General features: G+C 46.9%; 2 protein-coding genes across 4 annotated transcripts in view; both read right to left on the bottom strand.

Moving 5' to 3' along the window:
* Positions 1 to 14,153, bottom strand: part of LDLRAP1 (low density lipoprotein receptor adaptor protein 1) — a 632,547-nt gene that overhangs the window by 286,551 nt on the left and 331,843 nt on the right. The window lies entirely within an intron of this gene.
* Positions 1 to 14,153, bottom strand: part of LOC309396636 (mannosyl-oligosaccharide 1,2-alpha-mannosidase IA-like) — a 190,616-nt gene that overhangs the window by 18,972 nt on the left and 157,491 nt on the right. For both annotated transcript variants that reach the window (XM_081961931.1, XM_081961930.1), the window contains exon 6: positions 7,299 to 7,422. In XM_081961931.1, the coding sequence (XP_081818057.1) occupies positions 7,299 to 7,422 (124 nt within the window). The remainder of the gene's footprint in view (positions 1 to 7,298; positions 7,423 to 14,153) is intronic.

Consider the following 14,153-nt stretch of genomic DNA (forward strand, 5'->3'; position numbering starts at 1 on the left):
ATGACGTTTGCCATGTCCTGGGGGACACGTGATCTCCTTTTGCGACCTTCTGACAAGCAAAGTCAATGGGGAAGCCAGATTCACTTAACAACCGGGCTACTTACTTAACAAATGCCATGATTCACTTAACAGCAGTGGGCAAGGAAAGTCACAAAATGGGGCAAGCTCACTTAACAAATGTTTCACTTAGCAACCTAAATGTGGGGCTCAACTGTGGTCGTAACTCGAGGACTACCTGTATTGATAACTGGAGGTTGTTAAGTGGGACCCACCTAATCTTTTGTGCCATGGTGGTTAAGGGAATCTGGCAGTTGTTAAGTGAATCATGTGGTCATTAAATGAATCCAACTTCCCCCACGAATTTTGCTTGTTGGAAGCCGGAAAATGGTGAACATGAGACCTTGGGACATTTCAACTGTCGTAAATACATACCAGTTGCCAAGCCCCCTAATTTTGACCATGTGACCACGGGGATACTGTATTGGGCATATGTAGGAGGACCAGTTGTAAATCACTTTTTCCAGTGCTGCTGCAACTGAATGAACAGTCACTATATGAACAGTTGCAAGTCAAGGACGACTGTATTAGGTTGTGTCTCTGGGGTTAAATATGGAGAGATTTCAGGCCGATAAAAGGAAAAGCTTCTTTATGCAATACAGATAGTCCTTGATTTACGACCGCAATTGATCCCCAAAATTTGTCGCTAAGTGAGACATTTGTTCAGTGAGTTTTGCCCCGTTCTACAGCCTTTCTTGCCACAGCTGCTAAGCGAATCACTGAAGCTGCTGAGTTAGTAGCGTGATTGTTTGAAGTGAATCTGGCTTCCCCATTGACTTGGCTTGTCAGAAGTTTACAAAAGGGGACCACCTGCTCCCAGGACTGTCATAAATATGAACCAGCAGACAGGTGGCTGGATTTTGATCACACGGCCATGGGGATTCTGCGACGGTCATAAGTGTGAAAAACGGTCCTAAGTCACTTTTTTCGGGGCCGTTGTAACTTTGAACAGCCACTAAATCAAGGGTGTCCAAACTTGGGAACTTTAAGACTTGTGGACATGTTGGCTGGGGAATTCTGGGAGTTGAAGTCCACAAGTCTTAAAGTTCCCAAGTTTGGACACCCCTGCACTAAATGAAAAGTCGAGGACTCCCTGAACGTTCATTGGACAAAACTCAATCAGATTTGGTAATGATGACCAGGGATTGAGCCAGTTTTAACGCAAAGGTTTCATTTACCGTATTTTTTGGAGTATAAGATGCACTGTGGTTTTGAAGAGGCAAATTAAAAAAAAAAGTTTATGCACTCTGCAAACGTCCCGTTTTGTTTTATTTTTTTAAAAAGGGCATGAATAGCCGTTAGGAGGCTTGTAGAGCGCTCCGGGGGGGGGCAAAAATGAGCAAAAAATGGCCCATTTTTTGCAAAAGCGGGCACATTTTTGTCAAAGAAGGCTATAAGAAGGCTTATAGTGTGCTACTGGGGGCTGGGGGAGCAAAATTGAGCAAAAAATGGCCCATTTTTGCTCATTTCTGTCTTCTCCAGCCCCCAGGAGCACTCTGAAAGCCTCCTAAAGGTTATGCATGGCCATTTGGGTGAAGGCCGCGGGTTTTTTGGGGGAAAAAAATGCTGTATTCGGTGTATAAGACGCACCCAGATTTTCAGCCTCTTTTTTGAGGGAAAAAGGTGCGTCTTATACTCCGAAAAATACGGTAGCTATTATCACTGATAGGCCCATCCTCACGAATGCCATCTGTGGCAGCAGATCCCCAAACAGCTGCTTCTCCAGCAAATTCTTCCAAATCAGCCAAAAACACCACAGGATCCCCACGCCAGAGAGAAACGGCAAGAAACCGTGACAAGAGGCAGACTCTGAAATGTCCTCGGTTGCCAAGCAACCGCATCCAACACATTTTTGCCCGTTTCCCCTTGGCTGTGGAACCTTCTAGTGGCTGAGGAAACCCCTGACCTCAGAAGGTGCACGTAAGGCAGGGGTGTCCAAACTTGGGAACTTTAAGACTTGTGGACTTCAACTCCCAGAATTCCCCAGCCAGCATGGCTGGCTGGGGAATTCTGGGAGTTGAAGTCCACAAGTCTTAAAGTTCCCAAGTTTGGACACCCCTGACGTAAGGTAACAGCACCAGAGCAGTTTCCCCTACTAAACTGCAATGGAATACAAGCTGTTCTGGTTGGCTGTTTTCAGCTCCCATTTCTTCTTCTTGTGCCATATCCATCATCGGACCTCGGCCATCCTATTTTTATCAACAGCTGCACAGAAAAGTGCTGCTGAGCTTTGTCCAAACCAGTCCCTTAGGTTCTGAAGCCATGATATTCTTCTTCTGCCTGGACCTCGTTTGCCTTCAATTTTTTCCCTGGAGGATTGGATTGGATTTATTAGATTTATATGCCGCCCTTCTCCCAAGGACTCAGGGCGGCGTACAGCATTAAAAAACACATAGTACAAAAGTTAAAAGGAAATTAGAAACAGTCCAAAAAACAAATCCAATTTATATAACACTCACATTTTAAAAATTAAATAAAATTAACAGGCCAGGCCGGCTTGCTAGAAAAGCCAAATTTTTAGGGCGCGTCAGAAGGACCGGAGGTCAGGGACTATGCGAAGCTCCGGGGGCAGCTCATTCCAGAGGGGATTAAGGGAAGGGTGCTGTATTTTTCTGGGTGTCGCATCACATGTCCAAAATATTCTAACTTTCGCTCTTTAATCCCTTTGATGATTTCCCTTGGCTTTCCCAGGCGGCTTATCACCTCCTCATTTCTGATTTTGTCAACCCAACTTATACATAACAGCCGCCTGCAAATCCACATTTCAAATGCTTCTAGTCTCTTCAAGTGGTTTTCTGTCAGAGACCAACTCTCTACTCCGTAGAGCAGGATAAAAAAGATGTAATATCTGACAAGCCTGATTTTCAATCTTAGGCTTATGTCGTGACTGCAGAAGATCCTTTTCAGCTCCCATTACAGGATACATTACTTTTATTTTTTTTATACCCTGCCTTTTTTATTTTTACAAATAACTGAAGGTGGCGAACACATGCAATATATCTCCTTTTTATTTTCCTCATAACAACAACCCTGTGAGTTGGGAGGAGAGGGAGTGACTCAGTCACCCAGGTGGTTTGCACGACGAGGTGGGACTTGAACTCACAGTCCCCTACTTTCCAGCTTGGTGCCTTAACCACTAGACCAGGGGTGTCAAACTCAAGGCCCCGGGGCCGGATGCAGCCTGCGGGGTACTTAGACCTCCTTAGAAACAGGGAAGGACTGGCCTGCGGTGCTTCTGCCAGCAAAAACGGAGCTCTGTTTTCGCTGGCAGAGGGTTGCAGGAGGCCATAGCAACCGAAAACGGAGTTCGGGAGCCCGCTTTCACCGGGAAGCGCTCGGGCCACCACAGGAGCCCCCGACATAAGTGATGTTGAGCTGGCCAGCCCATTCCCCCCCCCCGAGGTCAAACACAACTGATGTGGCCCTCAATGAAATTGAGTTTGACACCCCTGCACTAGACCAACTCGGCTCTGTAAAGATACCATAAGAATGAAGAGGACACGTGCTAAAAGAAGATAAAATCTGGCCATTAATCTGTGTTCAATCTCACCAGTTTCAAGGAACCTTGATTTTACAGGCAGTGTTTCTAATCAAGCTACAACATGCGTTTGTTATGACATCCAGCTAATTAGGCCTGATGCAAACTTGATGTGTTCGGTAATGACTCATTTTTCTTTACCGCACTGTACTGTGTGAACACCAACTGTGATTGAAATGCCGGGGTCTGCACTCCCTTGCTTGGAACCCCTGATTGGGTTGTATGTATCCCATTTAAACCTTGTTGGCTTCGTTTGGCAAAACGGAGTGAAGGCAACCTAGCCCCAGGCTCAAGATTGCAAGCTTGGCTTTTAAAGCTCACAAGGATCAAGAGTTGGTGCGCTGCGTTCTTTTATCAACTGTCAAGTTAGCTCCCACTGCACCTTAGGGGTGCAGCTCTCTCCGCTGCAGACCCCGGCATTTCAAGAGCAAGTCTGAACACACATGTAGATTAGCAATGCCCTATTTTTTTTAAGGAAAAAAAAAGAAAAAAGAAAGCCCACAAATCTCTAGCTGGGAGCTAATGAACTGATAAAGCCTTTCACCAAGTCCATTTCCCTCCAGATGGCTGTTTACAATCGGCACCCGTTGTGCGAGCTCTCATACAGCTTTAGCTTTAATTGACAGCATGCTCTGGGTGGGCAAATCCATTAACAAGCTGGGTTTGTTAAGGGACAGGACGTAGGCGAGTGGGCTGCTCAACGGATCTCTTGGAAAATCACTGGACAAGAATCATCCTCTCTCCTACATTAAGGGATTTGTTAGGACGAGGCACTTTGAGTTAATCCTGACTTCAACAAAGACTTTCCATTAAGGTTGCATATTCATAATCTCCATCCCCATGGTCTGTTTCTTCCTTGTTTAAAGCTTCAACTTTGCCTTTCCAGCTGATACCTTTTCCCCTCTATTTAGACTCCTATATATTTCCTCTGTCTTCCAGCATGTCTTCTGTGCTATCCCGCTCTCTCATTCTATGCTATGTTTATATCTTACCAGCCGATAACATGATGTTGCCCGGGTATTTATTTATCCCAATCCTGTATTAGACAGGAATTGCGATGTCAAGTGGCAACAAAAGTGCGGAATGGGCCGTCCTCCCTCTGTCCATGAACGTCGGTGCAATTCCTGAAGAGGCAACCTCTCCCTGAGCCTTTATTTTGGCAACAATTAAATTAGTTTAAAATGTTTTCCCTGTGCCCGCAGAAGTGTAATTTCTAATGTTGGATTTTCCCCCTTACCAGAGGGAGCCCCCTTGTGGAGTACTGTGAAGCCGTTAGCATGGCAACTCCAATGAGCTGTACAGTAGAAGCCATTTTAAGGCAAAACAGGCTGTATCTTAACAGAACACATACTCCGAGGGGTGTTAAGGGTGTCTTACCCACACAGTATTTGTTTCTAGAGAGTAAGTCATCTGTGTACCAAGTTTGAAATTGCTCGAGGCATTTTAGAGTTATACTGGAACATGAACACACACAGATAGATTTTTCTTTTTGGTTTCCAGCTTCCCTAGCATTTTTCCTCCATGCCTATCTCCCCACCACTCAAATTTCCTTTTGCATCCTAACCATCCTTTTCCCACTTAGCAAGCAGGCAGATGGATGCCTTTTTAAAGTTGGGTTAGGAGCTGTTCCCCAGTAACATCCCATCTAAGAATAGTTCAGAAGTGAAGAACGACTGGAGTCTTGGGGTCTCAGGGACCACCTCTTTGCTGTACGGGATGCCAGTTCTAATCCTGACAGGAAGGCTTAGAAAAGAATAGAGTAATAAAGTTGTAAAGGACTTCTAGTCCAACCCCCCTGCTCGCGTTGGAGACCCTGTACCATTTAGACAAATGGCTGTCCAATCGCATCTCAAAAGCCTCCACTGTTGAAGCACCCACAACTTCTGAGGTTAAGCTTTTCCACTAGTAAATTGTTTCCACTGTTAGGAAGCTCTAGGTTGCTTCTCCCTTTGATTAGTTTCCATCCATTGTTTCTTGTCTTGCCTTCAGGTACTTTGGAAATAGTTTGAGCCCCCTCATCTTTGTGGCAAATATTGGAACACTGCTATCATGTCTCCTCCGGTTTTCTTCTCACTAGACATAGCCAATTCCTGCCATCATTCTTATGTTTTAGCATCCAGCCCTCTAATCATTTTTGTTGCTCTTCTCTGCACCCTTTCCAGAGTCTCGACACTCTTTTTATATTGTGGTGCCCAAAACTGGTCACTACAATAGTTTATTTAAGTTTCCTTCAAACTCTGGGATACTCTTAGTGGGTGGTAGGTGCCTTACAACAGCTAGGTTCTCATTCCCATAGGCAGTTATGGGCAGTGGGGAAATCCTCCGAAGTCCGCTACCGGTTTGGTTAGTCTGCTGGCGAGCGCACGCCTTGCGCACCTGAGGCGCGCCCGCAGACCACTAAAAAAGAAGAATTTTGAAGCCTTCTAAGTCTGCAAAGGTAAATAGAACAGTGAAGGGGTGGGAAATCTGCTGTGCCATGCAATTTAGATTAGCTAGGAAGCAAGAAATCCGACAATTCTAGCTAATCTAAATTGCGCGTCACAGCTGATCATTGGAAATACTGGTTCGCCTGAACAGGTAGCATTTTTTTACTACTGCTTTGGGCGCATCGGTCCGAACCAGTAGCATTTCACCCCTGGTTATAGGAATATAAGTGGGGGGGGGGGGAGATCAATCCTATAAGATTGCTGGCAAAATCTGACTCCAAAAGCATGCCAAGAATCTCCCTAGGAAGGGCATGAAGTAATCACCAGATGCAAAGTATACCCACAGCTACTAGCAACTCTCACAAATAATCATCCCACGCTCTTCAAGGTTTCTTCTGAATCTTTAAAAAGTTCACAGCAGGAGAAGGACTCAGGCATCTTACCCACTTTGGAAAAAAGGCCCATCACTGTGCAATTTCTCAAGAGAAGAAATAGAAGAAGCTATCAGAGGGAAATGGCAGATATTCTAAAGCAGTGCTTCTCAGTCTTGGCAACTTTTAAGATGGCTGGATTTCAACTCCCAGAATTCCCTAATGAGCAGGGCTGGGGAATTGTAGGGTTCGAAATCCATCCATGCTAGCTGCTAGGGTTGAGAAACATGGTTCTAAAGACTTCACTGATTGGCAGTGTCTTTCTTATATGGGATAGCAGCAATTTTGCTGCTGGCAGACAGACGGTGCCTCCGTGCACCAGGGTGGAGTTAGCCAAAACACTTGGCCTGAAGGAGACCTTGAGCTTCAGCTCTTGAGTTAATAGCAATTGCTCCCTAACCTTTTACAGCAGGGGTCTCCAACCTTGGCAACTTCAAGACTTGTGGACTTCAACTCCCAGAGTTCAATACTGGGAGTTGAAGTCCACAAGTATTGAAGTTACCAAGGTTGGAGACCCCTGTCTTACAAGTTCTCTGCCATAACCACAAGCAGAAGTGACACCCTTGATTTAGAACAACCAAAATGATTAGGGCTGCGATTAAGGTGGAGGTGTGAGATTCCTATTTCTCAAATCTGGGTACTTGTTACAGACACAAAGCGAATTTCATTAGAGGCTGCTTTGGGTGCCTGGGTGAACGTGTTTGTGTGGGGAGACATGGTAGCAGGTTGAAAGAAGGAGAGGAATCACTTCACACCAATTGATAAGAGAAAGAAAGAGAAAAAAGGAAGGAAGGAAGGAAGGAAGGAAGAAAGGAAGGAAGGAAAGGAGGGAGAGGGCATACTTACTTTTTCGGCATATATGGAATTTCCAGATAGTTCTGAAAGGTGCATAAACTCTAAGTGGAGGCTCCCGAATTCAGCTAAAATGCTGCTTCCCGCTGATGCCCATCCCCAACTCCAACTCATGCCACTGGGGGAAATAGGAAAAAAAAAGAGCTAAGCATACAAGAAGTGAGAATCCCAGGCAGTTTCCCTTACTGTTCAAGCTTGATCCAGCTCTAATAATAATTATTGATTTATCAGTGAAAAAACATATGTGCAATGAGATTGGTTGAGCAGTGCATCCCCCCCCCCAACACAATACAACTCACAGTGAAGATAGAAAATCCCCAACTCAATAAATCATGTTAGTCCTATTGCACCAGTGTGAACATGTTACATGTTGCGCCGGCCCTGCAAATCCATCGTACTACGTGGTTATGATGTTGTTTCACATTCAGGAGTCTGACAGCCCACCGATAGAAACTGTTCTTCAGCCTGTTTGTGCGGCTGGCAATGCTTCTATATCTCCTTCCCAATTGTAGGAGGGGAAAGAAGTGTTGTCCAGGGTGTGAGTCATCCCTGAGGATTTTCCTCACTCTTCTAAGGCAGCGAGCCCTAGCGGTCTCATCTAGTGGTATCAGGGGGCAGCTCTTGATGCTTTGTGCTGTGCTCACCGCCTGCTATCATGGGTGACCTATTACAGGTGACCTATTCTTTGCAGGGCTTAGTCTGTACAATTGTGTGTATCCTCCCGTTCCGAATTTGACCGAACACAGGTACGAACCCATTTAAGGACGTACCTTGTGGCATTGAGAGCGGCCAAACGTCAATATTGTGCCGCTCTCATTGCATCCGCAGAGAACCGCCCTGCCACCCTGTTTCGGGTGTCCCGCTCCCTCCTGTTTCAGAGGCCGCGGGAGGCCCCTTTACAGGGTAGGGCAGAGGAATTTGGGAAATATCTGCAGGATAAAATCGCTCAAATCCGGAAGGATTGGGTCCCTTTCAGTGGTCTAGAGGAGACGTCCACGGCGAGTCTTGAGAGACCAGTCTGGGAGGAGTTTGACTTGGTTGCCATGGAGGATTTGGACAGATTGCGTGGACGACTGCGACCTTCCACATGTTTACTGGACCCCTGCCCCTCCTGGCGTGTACTGGCATCCTGGGAGGTTACACGTGACTGGCTCCTGGGCCTAGTGAACGCTTCGTTGGGTGAGGGGTCTCTTCCGGCCGCCTTGAAAGAGGCGGTGGTGAGACCCTTGCTCAAGAAGCCTTCCCTGGACCCTACGGAGCTGGCCAATTATCGTCCTGTCTCCAACCTTCCCTTTTTGGCGAAGGTTGTAGAGAGTGTGGTGGCTTATCAGTTTCCACGACATCTGGAGGAAAATGATTATCTAGACCCGCGCCAGTCCGGCTTTCGCCCCGGGCACAGCACGGAAACGGCCTTGGTCGCGTTGGTGGATGATCTCTGGAGGGCCAGAGATAGGGGTTGTTCCTCTATCCTGGTCCTATTAGATCTCTCGGCGGCTTTTGATACCATCGACCATGGTATCCTGTTGCACCGACTGGAGGGGTTGGGGGTTCGGGGCACCGTTTTGCGGTGGTTCGGCTCCTACCTTTCCAGCCGGACGCAATGTGTGTTGGCAGGGGAGCAGAGGTCGACCCTAAGCCCCCTTACTTGTGGGGTGCCACAGGGGTCGGTCCTCTCGCCACTCCTGTTCAACACATATATGAAGCCGCTGGGTGAGATCATTCGTGGTTTCGGGGTGGGATATCATCTGTACGCTGATGATACTCAGCTGTACATTTCCACCCCGAACCACCCCAACGAGGCCGTCGAAGTGATGTCCCGGTGTGTGGAAGCCGTATGGGTCTGGATGGATGACAACCGACTCAAGCTCAACCCCTCCAAGACGGAGTGGCTGTGGGTTCCGGCCCCCCGGTTCAACCAGTTAATTCCATCTCTGGCCATCGGGGGCGTACAACTGGCCCCCGTGGAGCGGGCGCGCAATTTGGGCGTCCTCCTGGATGCCCGGCTGTCCATGGATGACCATGTGACAGCCGTGGCAAGGGGGGCGTTCCACCAGGTTCGCCTGGTGCGCCAATTGCGCTCCCTATTGGACCGGGATGCCTTACGCACAGTCACTCATGCGCTGGTGACGTCTCGCCTCGACTACTGCAACGCTCTCTACATGGGGCTTCCCTTGAAATGCACTCGGAGACTACAGTTGGTCCAGAATGCGGCCGCGCGGGTGATTATGGGGAGTACAAGGTACTCCCATGTGACACCTCTCCTGCGTGAGCTGCACTGGCTTCCTGTGGTCTATCGGGTGCGTTTCAAGGTTTTGATAACGATCTTTAAAGCGCTCCATGGCACAGGACCTAGCTACTTGCGGGATCGTATCTTGCCCCATACATCCCTGCGACCAATTCGCTCGCACAGAGAGGGACTTCTCCAGGTGCCGTCGACCAGACAGTGTCGGGGGGCGGCGCCTAGGAGCAGAGCCTTCTCTGTGGCGGGCCCAGCCCTGTGGAATGACCTCCCCCCGGATATCAGGACTACCTCTGACCTCCGCTCCTTCCGTGCAAAGCTCAAGACCCACCTTTTCCAAGTAGCTGGCCTGGCTCAACCATAGTTTGATCATATCGCTCCTGACGGGTTTTTAATCTTGTAATTTTACTTAGGGGATTTTAAATTGCAATCTTAATTCTATTTCCATTTATCTGTCTACCTCCTCCACGTATACGTCTATATTTATGTGTATGTACTGTCTATATTTGTATTTTATGTTTTTTTATTGTACGCCGCCCCGAGTCCTTCTGGAGAGGGTGCGGCTAACAAATAATTTTATTATTATTATTATTATTATTATTATTATTATTATTATTATTATTATTATTATTATTATTATTATTATTATTATTATTATTTTAGCGTTTTCCCAACGGTGGAAACATTAAAATGTTTGGGCTTCATTCGGCTTCCCAGATTTCCCTAGCCAGCACGAATGGAAATCTGGGAATTGAAGTCCATGAATCTTAAAGGTATTTACGTATTAGTTGTTACTGTATACCTCAGCTTTCCTCTCTACGTTCCTGAAAAACACGGGGTTAAATTGGCCAAAAATCTGATCATGGGCATCTGTGCTGGAAAAGGCCTCTTAAGCCTAACATGTTTAAAGTCCACATCTCTCCAGATGCCACTTCCATCCTTCTCCTTATTTCCAGCAACTTAGTTGAGAATAATATTGTATCATTTTGGCTGTTTGAGGTGGCATTTGGTGGTCTGGCTACATAGAAAACAGGCAGACAGCACAGGAGCTGATCTGCATGGATCTGCGCTTGGCAGGTAGAGATATAAAAAGTCACAGAGGCCATGCGTTTCTTTTTGAACACTGCCGTTGTTCCTCTCCATTTGTTCCTCTGCATTTGTTTGCAATAGGATGTATTTAAATATATATATACCCACAGGCTATTAAGTCTGGTAAGCCAAACGAAGAGCAGCTTTGGATGCAGTGTGCATTTTGACATGCACAACTGTGCTTTTAAAAGACGTAAACATTCAAGAGGGAAGCTTAGTCTATGGAAGAGGCAGTGCAGGGACAATCTGTGGTTAAAAGCAAACATCTAGAGCAGCGAGTGCCGAAAAGGTTGAGCAGAAACATTGCACGCACACGCGTTCCTCAGGGCCGTGCTGTGGCAAAGTGGAACTTCCGGGTTCTAGCGCACATGCGCACCCGATGATCAGCTGGCCAGTGCGCATGCACAGGCTGGTTTTCAGCACTGCAGCATGGGCAAAGGGATCGTGCTCCGGAAAAGCCAAACTTTCGGGTTCTTGCACACAGCGTACCCGACAATCAGTTGGCCAGCATGCATGCGCACATTGGTTTTCGGCACTTCTGTGCATGCGAAGGACAGCTGATCGTGCCCCAGAAACCTAGAAGACAAACAGGCAAGGCCGCACATGCCAGGAGACACAGCTTTGCGGGCCACTTTGGGCACGTGTGCCCTAGGTTCGCTATGACGGATCTAGAGCTTTAGATCCAAGGCCCCCGAGAAATGGAACAAACGTTCTGGTTTTGGCAAGTGGTTAAATTGTAGGAAATTTCCAGAGAGTTAAGAAAAAAAAAAAGCATAGCAATCGTAGGAACTTTCCCGGACTTTTGCTTCCTTACTCATCTTCTCCAATCAGCCAACAGAACCATCTTGATTACAGTATATTAAGATAATCTCAACCTCTGCGGAGCAGCTTTTATTTTTAGGATCGGGTTGAAAATAACCCCCGTAATTGCCGGCTTGAGATAAGTTCAATGACTGCCATTTCAAAAACAGGAAGACCTGATCCTAATAACTCTTGATTAGCATGGGAGGCAGATTGCAGTGAAGGCTTCTTTTTCCCCAAAGACAATTATCATGGCTGTGATTATCTGAAAGGAGGAATTACAAGGGAGGCAGCAGATGGCGCTAAGAGGTTGGTGCAATGGACTCCAGAAAGGACCAACACTTTAAACTTTTTTTTAAAATAAAAACTTGCAGCGTTGGGGAGCCCCGTTCAATAAGATGGGGGTTTTGAGGGCAGTTTAATACTTTTAGGTGAATCCCATCTATCTCCAACAAGGGATTGTGGGGTAAATCCACCACAGATCTCCCTTAAACCTAGCCGTCTCAGGGAGCTAAATTACAAGTGGTTTCGAGAGAAGATAAAAAATAATAATATTGAGCCGGCTTGCCAACAGCTATGAGGATGCTGTTGAGGCAACCATCACTGTTGTCCTAAGAACCTGGCTGGAGACCAACCTGATTTTAGAAACTTTCTTTGGGGCAGTTAAGAGAACCGATAGTTCTCAAAGTATATAGGGCAGGCCGTACCAGGCCCAAGCCACACCCACAGAACTGGTAGTAAAACGTTTTGAATCCTACCACTAAAATTGCCTAAAATTGTCAAGTTTGGAGACCCTTGTCCTAAGGCAGGGCTCTCAAACTCCCGTCCCATGGGTCGGATGCTTAACACACTGGCTACACCCACGCCGGGTTTAACGAAGGGGGAAAAAGTCCCGATAATCATGTGATGCCACTGTGATGACATGAGTTTGACACCCTATCCTAAGGGATGCTGACAATCCATCTTTTATCTCCAGTGGGGTTTCTTCCTTACCTGGATACTCTGATCGTCCCATTCTTTGGTAGATGGCACCACCCAGAGCAATGATACCAGTAACTGCTTTGCGCAGGTTAATTTTAATATAGATTATTCTCACAGCAAACCAGGCTGTTCATTTTCAAATGAATGAGGATGGAGGGCTAAATTTAAAATGGCTTTTCTTCCTTCTGGTGTTCTCAAACCGATTGCCCTTTCTTCTCTCCACTGGCCTCTCCTCGTGGTTCCAATCTCAACTTTAAGCAGGAAGGCCAACGCAAGTCCTTGACTTGGCTTCCTGGAGAATTATTCCCCACCCTCAAAAAAAAAAAAGATCTTAAAAGTTACACATACAAATGCTAACGTCAACACCTTGGTATCGTTTCTTAAAAATTTATGTTGTTTTAGTTACTTAAAATGGTGGTTGCTTAGCAATACATTTTCGGTACTGCTCAGCAAAATAAGATTAATAGGCTGAAATCATGAGAAATTTCTTGTGTCATAAATCTCACTTGGTTTGCCTCCAGGAAGAGGTCCAAGTTATTCTTCTAAATTATAGAAAACTGAAAAGGGGAGAAAAAGGGATTCTTCTTGGCCTGTTTATATCTCTCAGCTTAACAGCAGGACAACCTGGGCCAATTCCCTTCCTAGCCAGACTTTTGCTCCTCAAAATCCCCACATTTTGCTGAATGTCCCCCTTATGTCCCTCTGGATTAGAAGCCCCCTGCACCAGCCTTTAGCATTCACACAGCTTTTGCACTTCCTAATCAAGGCACCTTGTTCTTCTGGAGGCCTCCCAAGTATTTCAATGCTAGCCAGGTTCCCTGGTTTGGGGATATATGGTTCAGTGGTAAGCAACCTGCAGCTCCTTGTCTCGGAGGAAGGAAGGAAGGAAGGAAGGAAGGAAGGAAGGAAGGAAAGAAGGAAGGAAGGAAGGAAGGAAGGAAAAGAGATGGGAGAGAGGGAGCGAGGGAGCGAGGGAATGGAGGGAAAAAGATGGGAGGGAAGGAAAGATATGGAAGGGAGGGAGGGAGAGAAAGAGATGGGGAAGAGAGAGGGAAGGAAAGAGATAGGAGGGAGGGAGGAAGGAAAAGAGATGGGAGAGAGGGAAAGAGATGGGGAGGAGAGAGGGAAGGAAAGAGATATGAGGAGGGAGGGATAGAGATGTGAGGGAGGGAGGGAAAGAGATGGGAGGGAGGGAGGGAGGAAGGAAGGGAAAAAGATGGGAGGGAGGGAAAGAGATGGAAGGAAAAAGGTGGGTGGGAGGGAAAGAGATGGAATGGAGGGAAAAAGATGGGAGGGAGGGAAGGAAAGAGATGGAAGGGAGGGAGGGAGGAAGGGAAAAAGATGGGAGGGAGGGAAGGAAAGAGATGGAAGGGAGGGAGGGAGGGAAGGAAAGAGATGGAAGGGAGGGAGGGAGGAAGGGAAAAAGATGGGAGGGAGGGAGGGAGGACCATGTTCAGCCAAATTATTGAAAAACATGGAAAGTCTAGAGCAGTGGCCCCCAACCTTGTGGGTGCCATGGACCGGTTCCGTGGAGAGCAGTATTTCCATGGACCAGGAGGGGGCGTGGTTTCATGGTTCTGCATGTGCATGGATGGGGCTTTGCTTGCTTGACCGGCCAGTTCCTGCAGGCCATGGACCAGTACCGGGGGTTGGGGAGCTCTGGTCAAGAGCAACAAATCAACAAAAACTTCAGTTTTAAAATATGTGAGCTTTAATTCTCAATGTTCCCTAGGCAGTTG

The sequence above is a fragment of the Natrix helvetica genome (genome assembly GCF_964273705.1).
Source record: "Natrix helvetica genome assembly, chromosome: 9".
NCBI lineage: Eukaryota > Metazoa > Chordata > Lepidosauria > Squamata > Natricidae > Natrix > Natrix helvetica.